We start from the raw sequence: 13367 nt of genomic DNA on the forward strand, positions 1-13367 counted from the left end.
TCTTTGCTGATTTTCGTTTTGTCTAGCTCGAAGGCAGGGAGAGCTGGTCTGAGGAGGCCCCCTCCTCTTCTCTCCTACATTCTTTTTTAAGGAATTCCCAAGTGGGCTGATTATTCTATGACTCTGTCAAAGGCTGTGAAAGCTAAAGCCAAAACAGCTATAGGTTTCCTCCCAAGGATGGATGCAGCCACATCAAGAGAGATCAAGCAAACATAACTGTGTAACTATACGCTCGCCAGCCTCCCTTTGACGAGACCTCCCCAAAGTATGGAGAAAATCTTAAGGGATATTTAAAAATTAGTTTCACAGTTTCCAAGTCATTTACAGACCAGCGTTATCTGCTGTCTCACTAGAACATCAGCTCCCTGAGATGCTCTGAGGCTTCCTCAGCGCCTAGAACAGTGCCTGGCCCTTAGCAGGTGCTTGGGAAATACTTGTGAGAATGGACTGAAAAGCTTTAATGGTGTATAGTCTCACTTCGAAAAACCTGTCCAAGTGTTAGACATTTTTCTGCTCTTTCGACAACAAAAATTTACAGCACTAAACCTTTATTTCATTAATGAACTTTTAACAAACGTTGTTCTGCGCTGAGTTCATCAACCAAACTATGGCTGATGATGATTGCGGTGATGACGTGGACAGGTGACGGGTGATGGTGGCGATTCCAGGACAGATATGCACCACGGATGGGGTGACCCAGGTGACTTGTGGGGACAAGTCAGGCCATCCCCACCCTAGCAAAGGATCAAATGCCGCCCGGTGTGACCACTTTAGAGGGAAGAAGCAAGAAGCAAGGGCTTTGGTCTCAGGATAGGAGACGGCACTCTCCTCGCCCAGAGTATCTAGAGGCCCAGGATGCCAGGCTCTGCCAATGCGAGAAGCTGAGGGCAGTGTCAGGAGTCTCTAGTCTGGCTGAGGAGGTGAGAGGCCAGCCAGGCCTTGAGACTGTGTGTTGGGTTCCCTGGGTGCTATGCCCGCTTCACCCCTTCTGCCTGGACCTTGGGCTGAGCTGGTTCCTGGCCGGGGGCATATTTTGGGAGCTCTCAGGAGGCCCATCTCAGCAGGTGCCTGAAGGGCCTCACCACCGTGGCTGGGGACTCAGGAGGCCCAGCGGCTGATGAGGCCTGGAGCCCAGCGCACAGATCACAGAAACTCAAAGATGATCCAACTCCTTGGGCTAGGGGTCTGAACGGAGAAGGCAGCAGATGCCACAGCACAAGCCACACCTTCCTGGCCGCTGGCAGGAAGGGATGCCCCATGGAAGGGTGTTGGGCACTTGCTCGGGCGGGAATGCCTCGGACTCCCACGGCTTTACTAAGAAGAGCTCCCAGTTTGAGTATATCCTATTGTGTTTTGTTGATCGGAAGACATACATTTTTTTCACACCTTAACGTCTCTGAAAGGAGCTCTATCTCACAGTCATTGTGGTAAGAAAGCCTTGGTCCAGTTTAATCAACAGCATCTGTATCTTTCTTTCTGAATGTTTGTACAAAGAGGCATTTCACCACCCACAGCACCTTGGATTTGACGAAATACAGCGCTGGCGAGGCCCGAGATGGTTTCATTGATCCTCAACAACCCCATGAAGTGAGAGTGTCCCACATCCCTATCTAAGGACGGGGTAACTGAAGGACAGAGCTGTTGGCACTTGTCCCAAGTCATGCAGCTCAGGGGGCGAGGAGTCCAGATCCCCTGGTTCTGAAGTCCCAAGCCCTCCCCACTGGCTTACATAGCCCCCACCTTGGGGGAAGCTGGCCTGACACCATCAATTCCATCTTAAGGGCTCTCCGCTTGACTGGAGGAGGAGGAAAGCCTCTGTGACATGAGTGGGGCTGGCTGGGGTCTGGGGGTTCTGCCTGGTGGCAGTCGCAATAGAGCTACATGGGCCAAAGGCAAAAGCCTTAAGCAGCAGGGGTGTCAGTGGGAGGGGGTGACCTGGGAGAGGTTATCACTCAAGGACTAACAGATTCACCGCAACATTTTTAACCAACAATTACTTCTTTACTGAAGCTTAGAGAAGTCATGACTTCAATCATGAGAGACAGGGAGAAAGTGGGGGCAGAGGAGTGAGCACCTGCCATTCATCACATATCCATCCCTCAATAAACAGGAGCCAATCGGATGGCACCTGGAGAAACACACGGACCACATGGGTTTGCCTACCACCAGCCGGGGTCAGAGCCCATCCTGGAGGCTCTGAGCCCAGCACTCCTCCTCACACACGCCCTGCAGGAACCTGGCCCCTCAGCCAGGCCAGGGGGCTCTCGGTGTTCCCCACTAGGATCCTCGCCTTCCAAGGCTAGTCCTGTCTGGATCACTCTGAGCTTGCTCATCCTTCTTAGCATGGCGAACAGGTCACCTCCGCAGGGAGGTATTCCCTGATTCCTCAGTCTAATTTCCACTCTTCATGATGTGCTCTTAAAGCACCCCCAAACTCTATTATGACTAACTAGCTAGCTGTAGGATTAACTGTTAGCTATTGTCACACTCACCAGACCGCAAGCTCCAGAGGGCAGGGACCACATCTGCCTTGTCAAGCGCTGTCTCCCCGTGCCAGCCCAGGGCGGGGCACGCACACAGCAGGTGCTCAAAGCCGACTGCTGGTGAGCACCTCCTGCATTCAACAAAGCCTCCCTGCCTTGGCTCCCATTATGAAACCACTGGGTGCCCTCTGTTCAGGGATCTGAGCTTGGGTGTCTGTAGAGATGTGGGCCCCCGGCCCTTGCTTGCAGTCTGGGGCAAACAGAACTGCTGCACCTTTGCTCTCTGGCAACTGACATGAATGAGCTGGCTTCGCTGTATACCTCTGCTTCCCCCTGAAGAAAACAGGTCATTCCTCCCAGCCTGCCAAGGGCATCAAGTTAGACTCCGAAAGGCAGCGGCACTTCCTGAAGATCTGATCCTAAGAAGGTTCCCATTTTATGCCCCAGGGCCTTCATACTCACCGTTTAAAATTCAAGACTCCAAAAACCAGCAGGAGGCAACTCTTTTAAGATTTGATTTTAGAATTTACAACTATTAATTAACTTGGAACTTCTCTTGGTATACACCGTATGGTAAAGACCACATACAAATTACTTTTGAAGCAAGGGGTAGACAAGTGTCTCATAGTCAATCAGGAGATAATTCCCACTGATTTTTATTTGTTTTATTTTATTAGAGAGAGCATGAGCAGGGGTGGGGGGAGGGGAAGAGGGAGAGAGAGAATCTCAAGCAGGCTCCACGCTCAGTGCAGAGCCCGATGCAGGGCTTGATCTCACGACCCTGAGATCATGACCTGAGCCGAAATTAAGAGTCGGACACCCTCCCACTGATTTTTAAAAGTAACTTCTTTATATTAATTACACTCTTACACAGAAATACGTTTAGTTTAGGTGCTTTCACTTTTTCTCTCAACAGGTGCATTCCTATATACCACACTATTTCATTACTGTAGCTTTGTGCCGTGTTCTGCTATCTGGTCAAACTAGTCTTTTCTCCTTTCTCTTTTGAAAACATTTTCTTATCTATTCTCATGTGTTTCTGCTTCCAGATCAGCGTTAGAATCATTTGGCCAATGCTTAAAGAAGTAAATAGGAATTTCCAATGAAACTCAATTAAATCTAAAACATTAATTCGAGAAGAAGTAATATTTCTGCTACTTTTAGGATTCTCGTGGCATCTCTTTCCATTTCTCAAAGTTCCTCAAACTAACTTTACTGGCCCTTGTTATTTCCTCAGACAAAATAGATACAATTCTTTTTAAGAATGTGTAACACCAAGAAAAGTTTCATACATTTCAAATGGAGCCAGGAATGATTTAAAGAACTGTGAATCTGAAAATACATAAAGAGCTGATCAAACAATATAGAAGGGGGACTCATCGCCAAACCGAATGAAAATCCATTAAAACCAGGCAGATCATGTGACTGAATGGAATTTTACCATTAACTACCATTTATCCCATTTAATTAGTATTTTCCCGACACACAATAACTCGCACTAAAATACCGCTCTCTCGCCTTGAAATTTCTAATTATTGTTGCGACCCACACCATTACGCCTCTTCTCTGCTTTCTCCATTTTTCATGCCATTTCAGTGGCAAGATTTTCAATTATCTACGTGGGACGGACAGAGATACCTTTAAGGAAGGGGCATAATATGCAACTTAATTTCTCTAAAAGCCAGGAGAGATCATTTTTCGTCAGAACAAAACACACTTTGTCTTTCATCATCATTTTTTTTTTTTTTTTGGCAAATAAAGAGTAAAACAGGCCATTTAAAACATCCATTTAAATGCAAATTCTGATATCCCGAGAGAAAAATGTTAATCATTTAAATAGACAGGATTATAGCCCACCCTCTTCACTTCCTCTCCTCTCCCAAGTTTTAGAAAATGGAGCCTCAGCCCACAAGGGTGAAGCTAGTCAGGAGTCCTCAGGTTTTTCAGAACACCCTGCCAGTAGAGAGGTGTGAGGCAGAGGGCTGCCTTTTTCTCCTTCCAAAGAAGGGAATGGAGAGGAGATAAAATAATATCAAGTACCCCTATGAGCCAGGCATGGGACAGGATGATTATCTATCTATCTATCTATCTATCTATCTATCTATCTATCTATCTTTGTAATGGTCACAACTACCTTGCAAAGGGGCTTATCATCTGAGACTCAGAAAGGCAGTTTGCCCAACTGGTAGATGACCCAGTTGGGTGTCTAAGCCTCTGTAGCCCCCAGTGCATGGTAGCTCTGCAGTGTCCCCAGGGTCCCACCCGGACTCACCTAGCATTCCCATGCCAAGCATGAACGCGTCCATGGTGTAAGGCAGTCCCCGGGCCCGGCCTCTTGTCCCCGGTGGGAACATGACTTCCTTAGGCTGAGCTTTCTTACATTCTACCTGTTCAACAGAAAGGCGAACAAATGAGATGCAAATGAATGCCACGTAAATGTCAAATGCAGAACTGATCTGGTTACGCGAAGGTATTTTTAGCCTTGCTCCTTATTCACTGTAAATATAGCCATGCCAAGCAAATGGCCTGCAAAACAAATATTTAAGAAAACACGCCATTTGTTGCAAATCCTGCTCTGGAAAAACCGACAAGGATGAAATTGGGTTTGGAGGGGTGACAAGGACGTGGGCTGAAGACACACGTGCTTGGGTCGGGAGCTCAGACTGGAGCGTGCGCAGAAGGCCTGGGAGGTGAGGAGGCAGATGGGGCTGCCGGGTGTGTCTGTGAAGAAAAATAACAGCAGTAGTAATAATCCCTCCTGCTCGTTTGGTCCCTTACAGGTTTACAAATGCCTTTGCGCCCCTGACTCTTCACATCAGGCCACCTGATTCCATTTCTTATTAAACAGACAGGCCAGTTAGCTTTAGCTCCATTTCACAGATGACAAAACTGAACGTCAGAAGGCGTGTGTAATGTGCCGTAAGCCACAGCCCAGCAGGGGCAGGCCTGGAAGCCAGAGTTTTCAAATCTCTAGCTCGGCGATGCCACGGTCTCCAGAAAAGCCGCCCCAGCAGGCTCCCGGGAGAAGTAATAACATTAAACACTGCTTCTGTCCATCTGGATTACCGGTTTCTCGTTCTGCAGCTACGTCTTCGAGTGGTTGCTAATCTTTCCTGTTTCCCTTCTGCCTCCTAAATTTCTTAATCCTATTCTGCTCACACAACCCATAAGTCACTTACTTCCCAGCCTTAATGATAGGTAATACAAGCTCCAGGAAAGAAGTAAAACTGTTGCCCTCAACAGTGCCTACACCGTTCTTAGGAGCATGTGTCTTACACCCCTGCTCGGTGCTTACTTGCTTTTAGTTTACAGATAAACCTAACATAGCGTTGGCTGGTAATCCGCCCCATCGCTGATGGAGATAGGATGCCGTGGGGCAGGGCAGGAGTGCTTATGGTTGCAAAAAGTATCAGCATGACAGTCAGATAGTGAGGTGGGAAGGGCAAGAATGAGGTCCCCGTATTTAAAAAGGGGCCATGTGGTTTAGGAGTCAAAACTCCACGTAGCTCAACCACTGCCGAGGGTCTCACTATCACATGGAAAATTACTATTATTCCCAGGGTATCTGAGATAGGAAGAAGTTAAATTGTGTGCCTTATACTTTGTTTTAAAGGGACCTACATGGGCTATCCATTTTGGAGACATGGATACCTCTCAAATCTTCTCATCCCAAATCTTCAATTAAAAAAAATATGTTAGGGGCACCCAGGTGGCTCAGCCGACTTTTGATCTCAGCTCAGGTCTTGATCTCAGGGTCGTGAGTTCAGGCCCCGTGTTGGGGCTTAGTGCTTAAGGCTTGAGGGAAGCTTTAACTACCTAAAACATTAACTACTCTTCCTTCAGAGACACCAGGTAGCAGGTGTTACTCGCTCTTGCTCTTTAAAGAACCACACATGCTTTAAAAACATGGACAAAATGGCTCAAAGTTCATGCCTGATAAGCGTAATACAAAGTTTTTATAGGTTATAAAAGAAAGAGACGAGCATACTGAAGTGAAAATGGGTGAAGGACATGAACAAGCAATTCACAAATGACTAATAATGACACGTATCTTTTGTATCACACGTCATGTATGACATCCTCAAACGAGACATACTGTCACCTATCAGATTGACCACGACGACAGGATTCCTTGATGTCAGAATCTCTGAGAGTCCGGGGAGGATGGGTGGGAGTTTGTGCATATTTTTTGGGAGGGCAACCCAAAAACTTTCAAAAGCCATCCAAGTATACATCATTTGACCTAATAATGCTACTTGCAGGAGTTTATCCTGCACGGACATATAGATAAGGCTACTGTGGTGACAAACGTTAATTATGATTTTTTTTTTTAAAGGAAATATCCTAAGTGTCCAAGAACAGGGAGTTAGTTAGCCAGGTTTGGTTCACCCAGGCTTACTGAAAGCTGTGAAGCTTCAGAAAAGCATGCTGATAATAAGATGCAATGGTATTGGGAAACCCTCGGTCCTGGGCAAACCAGGGTGGTTGGTCACCTTAAATGTAAGGGTGAGAAAAGCAAATTACAGTGACTCTGTGGAAAAATAAGTGTATATGCATACCAAACGGGAAAAATATTAAAAAGACATACCAAAGTCACTTTAGAGTGACTTTGTTCTTTCATTTCCATGGTGCATTTTGTTACTGGTGTTTATTTGCCAAATTTTCTGCTCTGAGTATCACTGCTGCAAACAGTAGTAGGGAAAGGTGATTAAAAAGAAAGAAATTCATGAGAATTGGCTCTTTCAGATTTCTCTCCCAGGCCGGGGGTGACAGTTTGCTCCTAGACGCTATCCCTGGGATTCAGAAGCAGGCTGGGAAAGCTCATTTGCAGGAGCCTGTCTGAGCCTGGGAAGATGGGTGAGCTCTGCGGAGGCAGACAGATCATTACCTGACGCCAACACCGGGATCTGGAATAATACCGCTAACCAGCTCACTTCCTAATGGCCCTATCGCTGACAATCTACTGCATTGTCTTATGAAAACCTGCCGCCTGTTCCTAGGCAACCTGATCAACGAAAATTTCAGGTTTATACAGTTTTCATTTAGGGAACATAAAGGTTAACTGACTGTAATGGGAGTATTTTAAACAAACCCACCTACTCTTCCTCTCACTGAATAGGGCTAGCAGCTCCGTTTAATTCTGCTCTGTCTTCGCTGGTGCTGTTTTGGGCAGCACCCACTGCGCGGGTTCTGTCACCTGCCCGCTGTGTCAACTGTGAGTGCTCCCCGAGGCCAGGGGCTGTGGCACACGCACTCTTGGGGGGGGATCCCCACGTCCTGGGCACTTGAGTGACGGGGAAAGGTAGCCACCGCACCAGGGAGCCTTGGCCTGGCCTGCACTGAAGGCTTCTCGAAAGATCTCTCAGAACCAAGAGGCCTGCCCACCCAGCCCCCAGCTCCTTTGAAAACACACAAAAGGGGAAAGAGGAAGAGCTAATCTCTGCTCCTATCCTGAGTCCTTGCAGGGGGTCAGGGGCTTCCTGAGCATGAAAACTACTCCCCCCTCCCCACCCCCACCAAGACTGGCAGAAGCCTCCCCTCCCCCATCAGACTGTGAGTTCTCAGGACAGGGATCAGGGTTTGCCCCTACGTCCCTGGTTCCTTATGACATCCCGTACAGAGCATGGACTGACGCACATGCTCATCAGGGTCGTGGAGACCCAGTCTTCTTAACCCAGCAAAGCTGAGGGACTCCACTTGCCCGGCAAGGGCTAGGCTGTGGGGGAGGCAGACATAAGTAAGGCCAGCCTCCACCTCGAGAGCTCTCATTCTGTTGAAAGGAACAGGTTCTGTCTTGTTCTCCTAACATGACGGCAAGTACTCACGTCAATCTGTCCCCTGTCATTTCTGGGCCTGCCAGGCTCTGGAGCCTCTTGAGTTAGGCCACATTTGGGTCACCCCCGCACCCCCACTATCCTCCCACTGGGCCCCCTGGCAAGCTAGAGAACCGAGCAGTTACAGTCAGAACCCAAAGGGGGAAAACCAGCCTAAATCTGCCGGCTCCAGTCACACACTCAGGTCATGTGGCCACACACGACGTGCCACGTATCTACTACTGTGTACCAGGCTACTTCCAAACTTCGTGGCCCCGAGCAACAATGCACCATCCTTCCCCGTGCTTCTGGGAGCTGCCTGGGCCCAGCAGGGCTCTTGCTTGCAGTCTCTCCTGTAGTTGTGCTCAGATGGTGCCTGGGGCTGGAGCTGGAGCCAGACAAAGCCCAGATCAGCTGGAGGTTCGAGTGCCTTCTCCCTCACAGTGGGCAGTTGAGGCTGGTCAGCGGGGACCGTCCACGGGGAGGCGCTGCCTTCTTGGCTTCTCCATGTAGCACTCCCTCCCTGGACACCATGGTGGCTGAGTCCCAAGAGGGGCTGTCCTTGCATGAGAATCCCATGAGACCAAGGCAGAGGCTGCAAGGCTTCTCATCACCTAGGCTCGAGGGTCACACTGCCATTTCCATCACGTTCTGCTGCTTACGCTGGGTCAGCCTAGACTTGCTGTGGGAAGGGACCACACAGGGTGTGCATGCCAGGAGGCGGAGCGCGCCGGGGCTGGCCTCGGACACCAGCTACCCCACGAGATCGATGAAGAGCGGCGAGCCAACAGGACAGTGGGAGGCCCTCCTCCTGGGAGGCCCGTGGCGTCTGGCTGGCCGGGTTCTTGGGCTGGCAGGCACTGAGGCCTGCTTCTAGCATGGGGCCCCAGGCCTGGGAGCTCCCTACGGGGGCAGCCCCGGAGAGGCTTGCCTGGCTTCCCATAGTCAACAGAAGCAGTGGGCCTCTGGGTGGCCAGGCCTCTTGCTCTAGCTGTTTCAGCTCTGCCCCCACAGAACCCCATTTACTGTAAACGCCCTGCACCACCCACACCCAAAGTGCTTTCTCTAGGGCAGTCCTGGGTGGCGGCAGATTTTGAGGAAGGAACATCTCCAAGTCTTGGTCCTTGAATCTCCTCCATCAATGGCTCAGCCCCCACCTCAGCAGCTTCTCACAAAGGCTACGGCTTCCAATGGCAACTGGAAAAAGCAGTGTGGTTGGAGGACCAAGAGATTTCGTAGGAACTTCCATTTGGATCCTCAGAGGCCACCTGGGACTGACCAACTGCTCACATTAGGAAGACGAAGTCTCCATTTCAAGTGTCACGGCTAGCAAAGCCACAAGCCAACCCCGCACCAGGGGCCGAATGCCAAGGACGTGCCAAACACCCCAAAGGTAGGTGGGATTTGCTTTCATTTTTCTGTCTTCAAATATGCTGCTCTACTTGGCACACTGGCCCTGGAGGAGAGGGGGTGGCTCCCCCGTAGCCTGCAGTTATGGAATAAGAATGATCTAGCTGAAGCCTCTTTAACGACAGGACAGTTAGGGCAGCAGTGTGCTCCTCCAGAAGATGAACCAAAGGCCTGACGTGGGCTGGCACGTGCGGTTTCTGACCCTCTGTACCGGCTGCTTGTCGAGGTGGGGCGCCCCCACCCATCACGGTCGAAAGCAACTCAGCAATGAGGTCTGTTTCTAACTCTTTCTGTAGAAATGATTCCACACTTGCAGAAGAGTTGCAAAGATAGTACAAAGCACAGTTCTATATGTCTACATTCCTATCTGTATCTATGTACGTTTTTTCCTGAAACTTCTGAGAGTACGGTATATACACGATGGTACACATTTCCTAAACATTTTCTTACACACAGATACAATGCTTTTTATCTATAGCCTTGTGTCAGTGGACCCTATGATGTCCTTTGGAGGTAGAAATCCATCTTCCAGGACAGGAAGCTGAGGCCCAGGGATGTCAGACACCTCAGCTGTGGCTGGAGGCCCAGGTCATGTGTGCTAAGGCTGGGTTTGAGGCCGGGTCTGCCTGATGCCCCCCTTGGCTCTTGCTAGGGGAGCCAGTCCCACGCCACACCCTCTCCTTGGGGGTAGGGGTGTGTGGTTCTCCAATGCTTAGCATTGGCTTTTGGAGAAGGCACAGGGACTTTCTGTGGGGACGGCTTCCCTGCAGCTACTCTGAGTGGCCGCCCTCACCCAACTGGCCTGCAGCCCTTGCTGAGGCCAGCTCCCTGCCGGGCACCTTTTGGAAGAGGCTGGAAGTCTGAGGACGGTGCCAAGGTCTGGGAAGTGAAAAAGGTTTTTGTTTTTCCCTGGTTTCTACATAAACAGCCCCAGTCAGCACATGGCCCCGGGGCCGGGAGGAAAACCACCCCAGCCTCAGTCTGGGGAAACCCAAGCCTGGTGCCCAGGGCCTTGATTTACCACCCAGGACAAGGCGACTCTGTGTGGCCTGGAGGCCAGGGTTTGCAGCCTCACTTCTCAGCCCAAACTGGTCAAGTTAGACATGATTTTACTCCTCCAGGGGGAGAAGGGCCCAGCTCAAAGGGTAAAATTCACTGCTGTTCAGAGAGGCCAGCCCGGACTGACTGGCTGGTGAAGGGAGGGGAACAAAGGGCAGGTCTCCCGGGCAGATGGGTGTGGGGCGGGGGCGACTGGGAGCGTCCACGTGGGCAGCATCTTTTTGTTGAGCTTCCTGAAAGACAGAGGCCTGACCTGGTCTTGCCCCTAGATCAGCTTCTCCTCTGACTCAAACTGCAGCTCCCCCGCACCCCCCAGTCAGGTTCCAGGGGATTCCAGGCCAACACTGCTGCTCTGAGGCCCCAAGCTGTCCATCCCCTCTGGCCGATAGGCCCCAAGCGCTTTCCAGGGAGACGCCACTCTGGTGTAAAGACTTGGGGTCCTGCCTGGAGCCCGGCAGCTACCCAGCTCTCTCTGGTCAAACAGAAGGACTGAGCAACAGCCCAGAAACCACACCTGGCTCTGCACACCGGCCGTGCTCTCCCATGGCTACGCCTTTCTCCCTCCTGCCCACTGTTCTCTCTTGCCCTGTCTGCCAGGCGTAAGCCTTTCTGGAGATGCTAGGAGGGCAGAACCTTTCCTGGGGCTCTTACAGGTTCATAACGAAGATTCAGAGGAGACCTGCTCTCAAGGAACCCACAGAGCAAGGAAGACAAACACAAGGCGAGCGACTCGGGGGAAGAACAGAGTCCTTACTGTTCTGCCCTGTGCACCATACCGGGAGTCAGCCCCAAGAGCATGGTAGCAATGGAACGTGCTCGAGAACGTGCAGGCCACTATGAAATGAAGATGAGAGGCCCTTTATTCTGCCATTACTAGGAGTTCCGGGATGGTGGCAGCAGAGCACGAACCCAGCGAGGGCTCTGCTGAACACGGGCCTCATATCCCGGAAGCTGGCCCTGCTCCCGCCAGCTGCTGAGTGAGTTGTAGAAGGAGGCTGATGGAGTAGCAAGGTGCAGGTGACAAGCACAGAAACAGCCCAGCGAGGAGAGGCGGGGTAGGGCTGGGGAGGGAAGGCAGGACCACCGTCCTCCTCAGTGTGGAGCTCACGCTGGAGTTGGACCTGCTGGGCATCTCCCTCTGAGGAACCCGCAGAGAGTCGGGTTGCCCCTTCTGGGTTCTAACGTCCAGTCCAGGGTTCCCATTCCGTCCAGCTGCGGTACTTGTCTACGGCCAGAGGCAGGATGGAGTCACGACCAGCAGGCGTGTGTCGCTGGAGGAGGGCCAGGCCTGGGGCGCCGCCATGGGAGGGGCGGCACTCACACCCAGAAATCCCGGCAGCCGCGCTGGGAAGACCCGGCCTGGGACTCCAGCAGGGGAGGGGGTGCCTCACCATCCTGCCATAGCCGCCCCCAGCCAGCACCTGCCCTCAAGCCTCTGCGGCCTCAAGGAGGCCGCTCAGCTGGGCACTGGGGGCACCAGGAGGTGAGCAGAAGGGAGTTCTGTGTCCCGTCCCCTCGCCTCTCCCGTCCCAGACCTCTCCATCAGGTGCCGTCCTCGTAGACGGGGGCCAGCCTATGGCCAAGCGCCAGAGGACCCACTTGTACAGGATAACTTGTCTTGCTCCTGCTGCAAAAGGGTCCCCACAGATACGGAGCCTCCCATGGGGTCTCTGGCAGAAGCAGCTACTGGGTAAACGAGATGGAAACGCCAGCTTAGACAGGCAAAGGCCACCAGCAGAAACCTCCACCTTCCAAGGACGCGTGCTTGCTATAAACGGCCCAGACCCATTTATGAGAAGCACCGAGAGTCCCACAGGACATGTAATCCTGACGCTATCTCCCCGGTCAGCAGGGTTACCGTAGGGAGGAAGGAACAAATTATTTATGGAGCGCTCCTCCTATGCCAGGCATGGCCACGACGCCCTCAGGTGTGTGTGCGTGTGTGTGCACGCATACGCTAGCTCACGTACAGTATGCATGCACGGTGACGTATACACATCACGCATGTAAGGCCCTGGGCCCGGCACAGAGGTCCTCAGAGAATGCCCATTGCTCTCCACACCCTCATTAATCAACTCCTCATTTCCTCTGCCTTGGCCTAATTAGCCCTGAAGTTACGACAGGAAAGCAAACGGAGGCTCCGAGGAAATGATTTGCGCAAGGTCACACAGCCTGGTAATGACAAGCTACGGTTCAGTCCTAGGTCTCCTGCTTCAAAGCCCCTGTCCCCACCTCTGGGCCACTGGCCACGCAGGTGCGGCCCTCACAGCCCTTCCCCACCGCCCTCTATCCGATTCACATGCCACTCCTTCCACAAGGCCATCCTCAGTCCTAGTTCCAGAATTAATTTTATCTGTTGTTACCTCTGATTCATTAAAATCAACAATGACAAAGTGAAGGAGGTTCTAAACCAATACAATCAGCACCTCCTAGTTAGCAGGCAGGGGCTAGGTGTGGACGCAGAGATGAATTCAACAGGATGTGGCTCTCCCTCAGAGGGGCCCAGCGTCTGGGCAAGGAGAGCAGAGGAGCTGGTCCCCAACACCCTCTGAGGCACGCGCCCCGTGACTGCAGGCTCCCACTCTGCCTTGATCTCAGGGTG

At 51.5% G+C, this 13367-nt stretch overlaps 1 protein-coding gene across 3 annotated transcripts in view; it reads right to left on the reverse strand.

Moving 5' to 3' along the window:
* The window catches only part of MSI2 (musashi RNA binding protein 2), a 382163-nt gene that overhangs the window by 51381 nt on the left and 317415 nt on the right, over window positions 1–13367 (reverse strand). For all 3 annotated transcript variants that reach the window (XM_021704471.2, XM_021704472.2, XM_044921800.1), the window contains exon 9: window positions 4756–4870. In XM_021704471.2, the coding sequence (XP_021560146.1) occupies window positions 4756–4870 (115 nt within the window). The remainder of the gene's footprint in view (window positions 1–4755; window positions 4871–13367) is intronic.

Source organism: Neomonachus schauinslandi, chromosome 15 (assembly GCF_002201575.2).
Source record: "Neomonachus schauinslandi chromosome 15, ASM220157v2, whole genome shotgun sequence".
In the NCBI taxonomy this organism is placed as follows: Eukaryota; Metazoa; Chordata; class Mammalia; order Carnivora; family Phocidae; genus Neomonachus; species Neomonachus schauinslandi.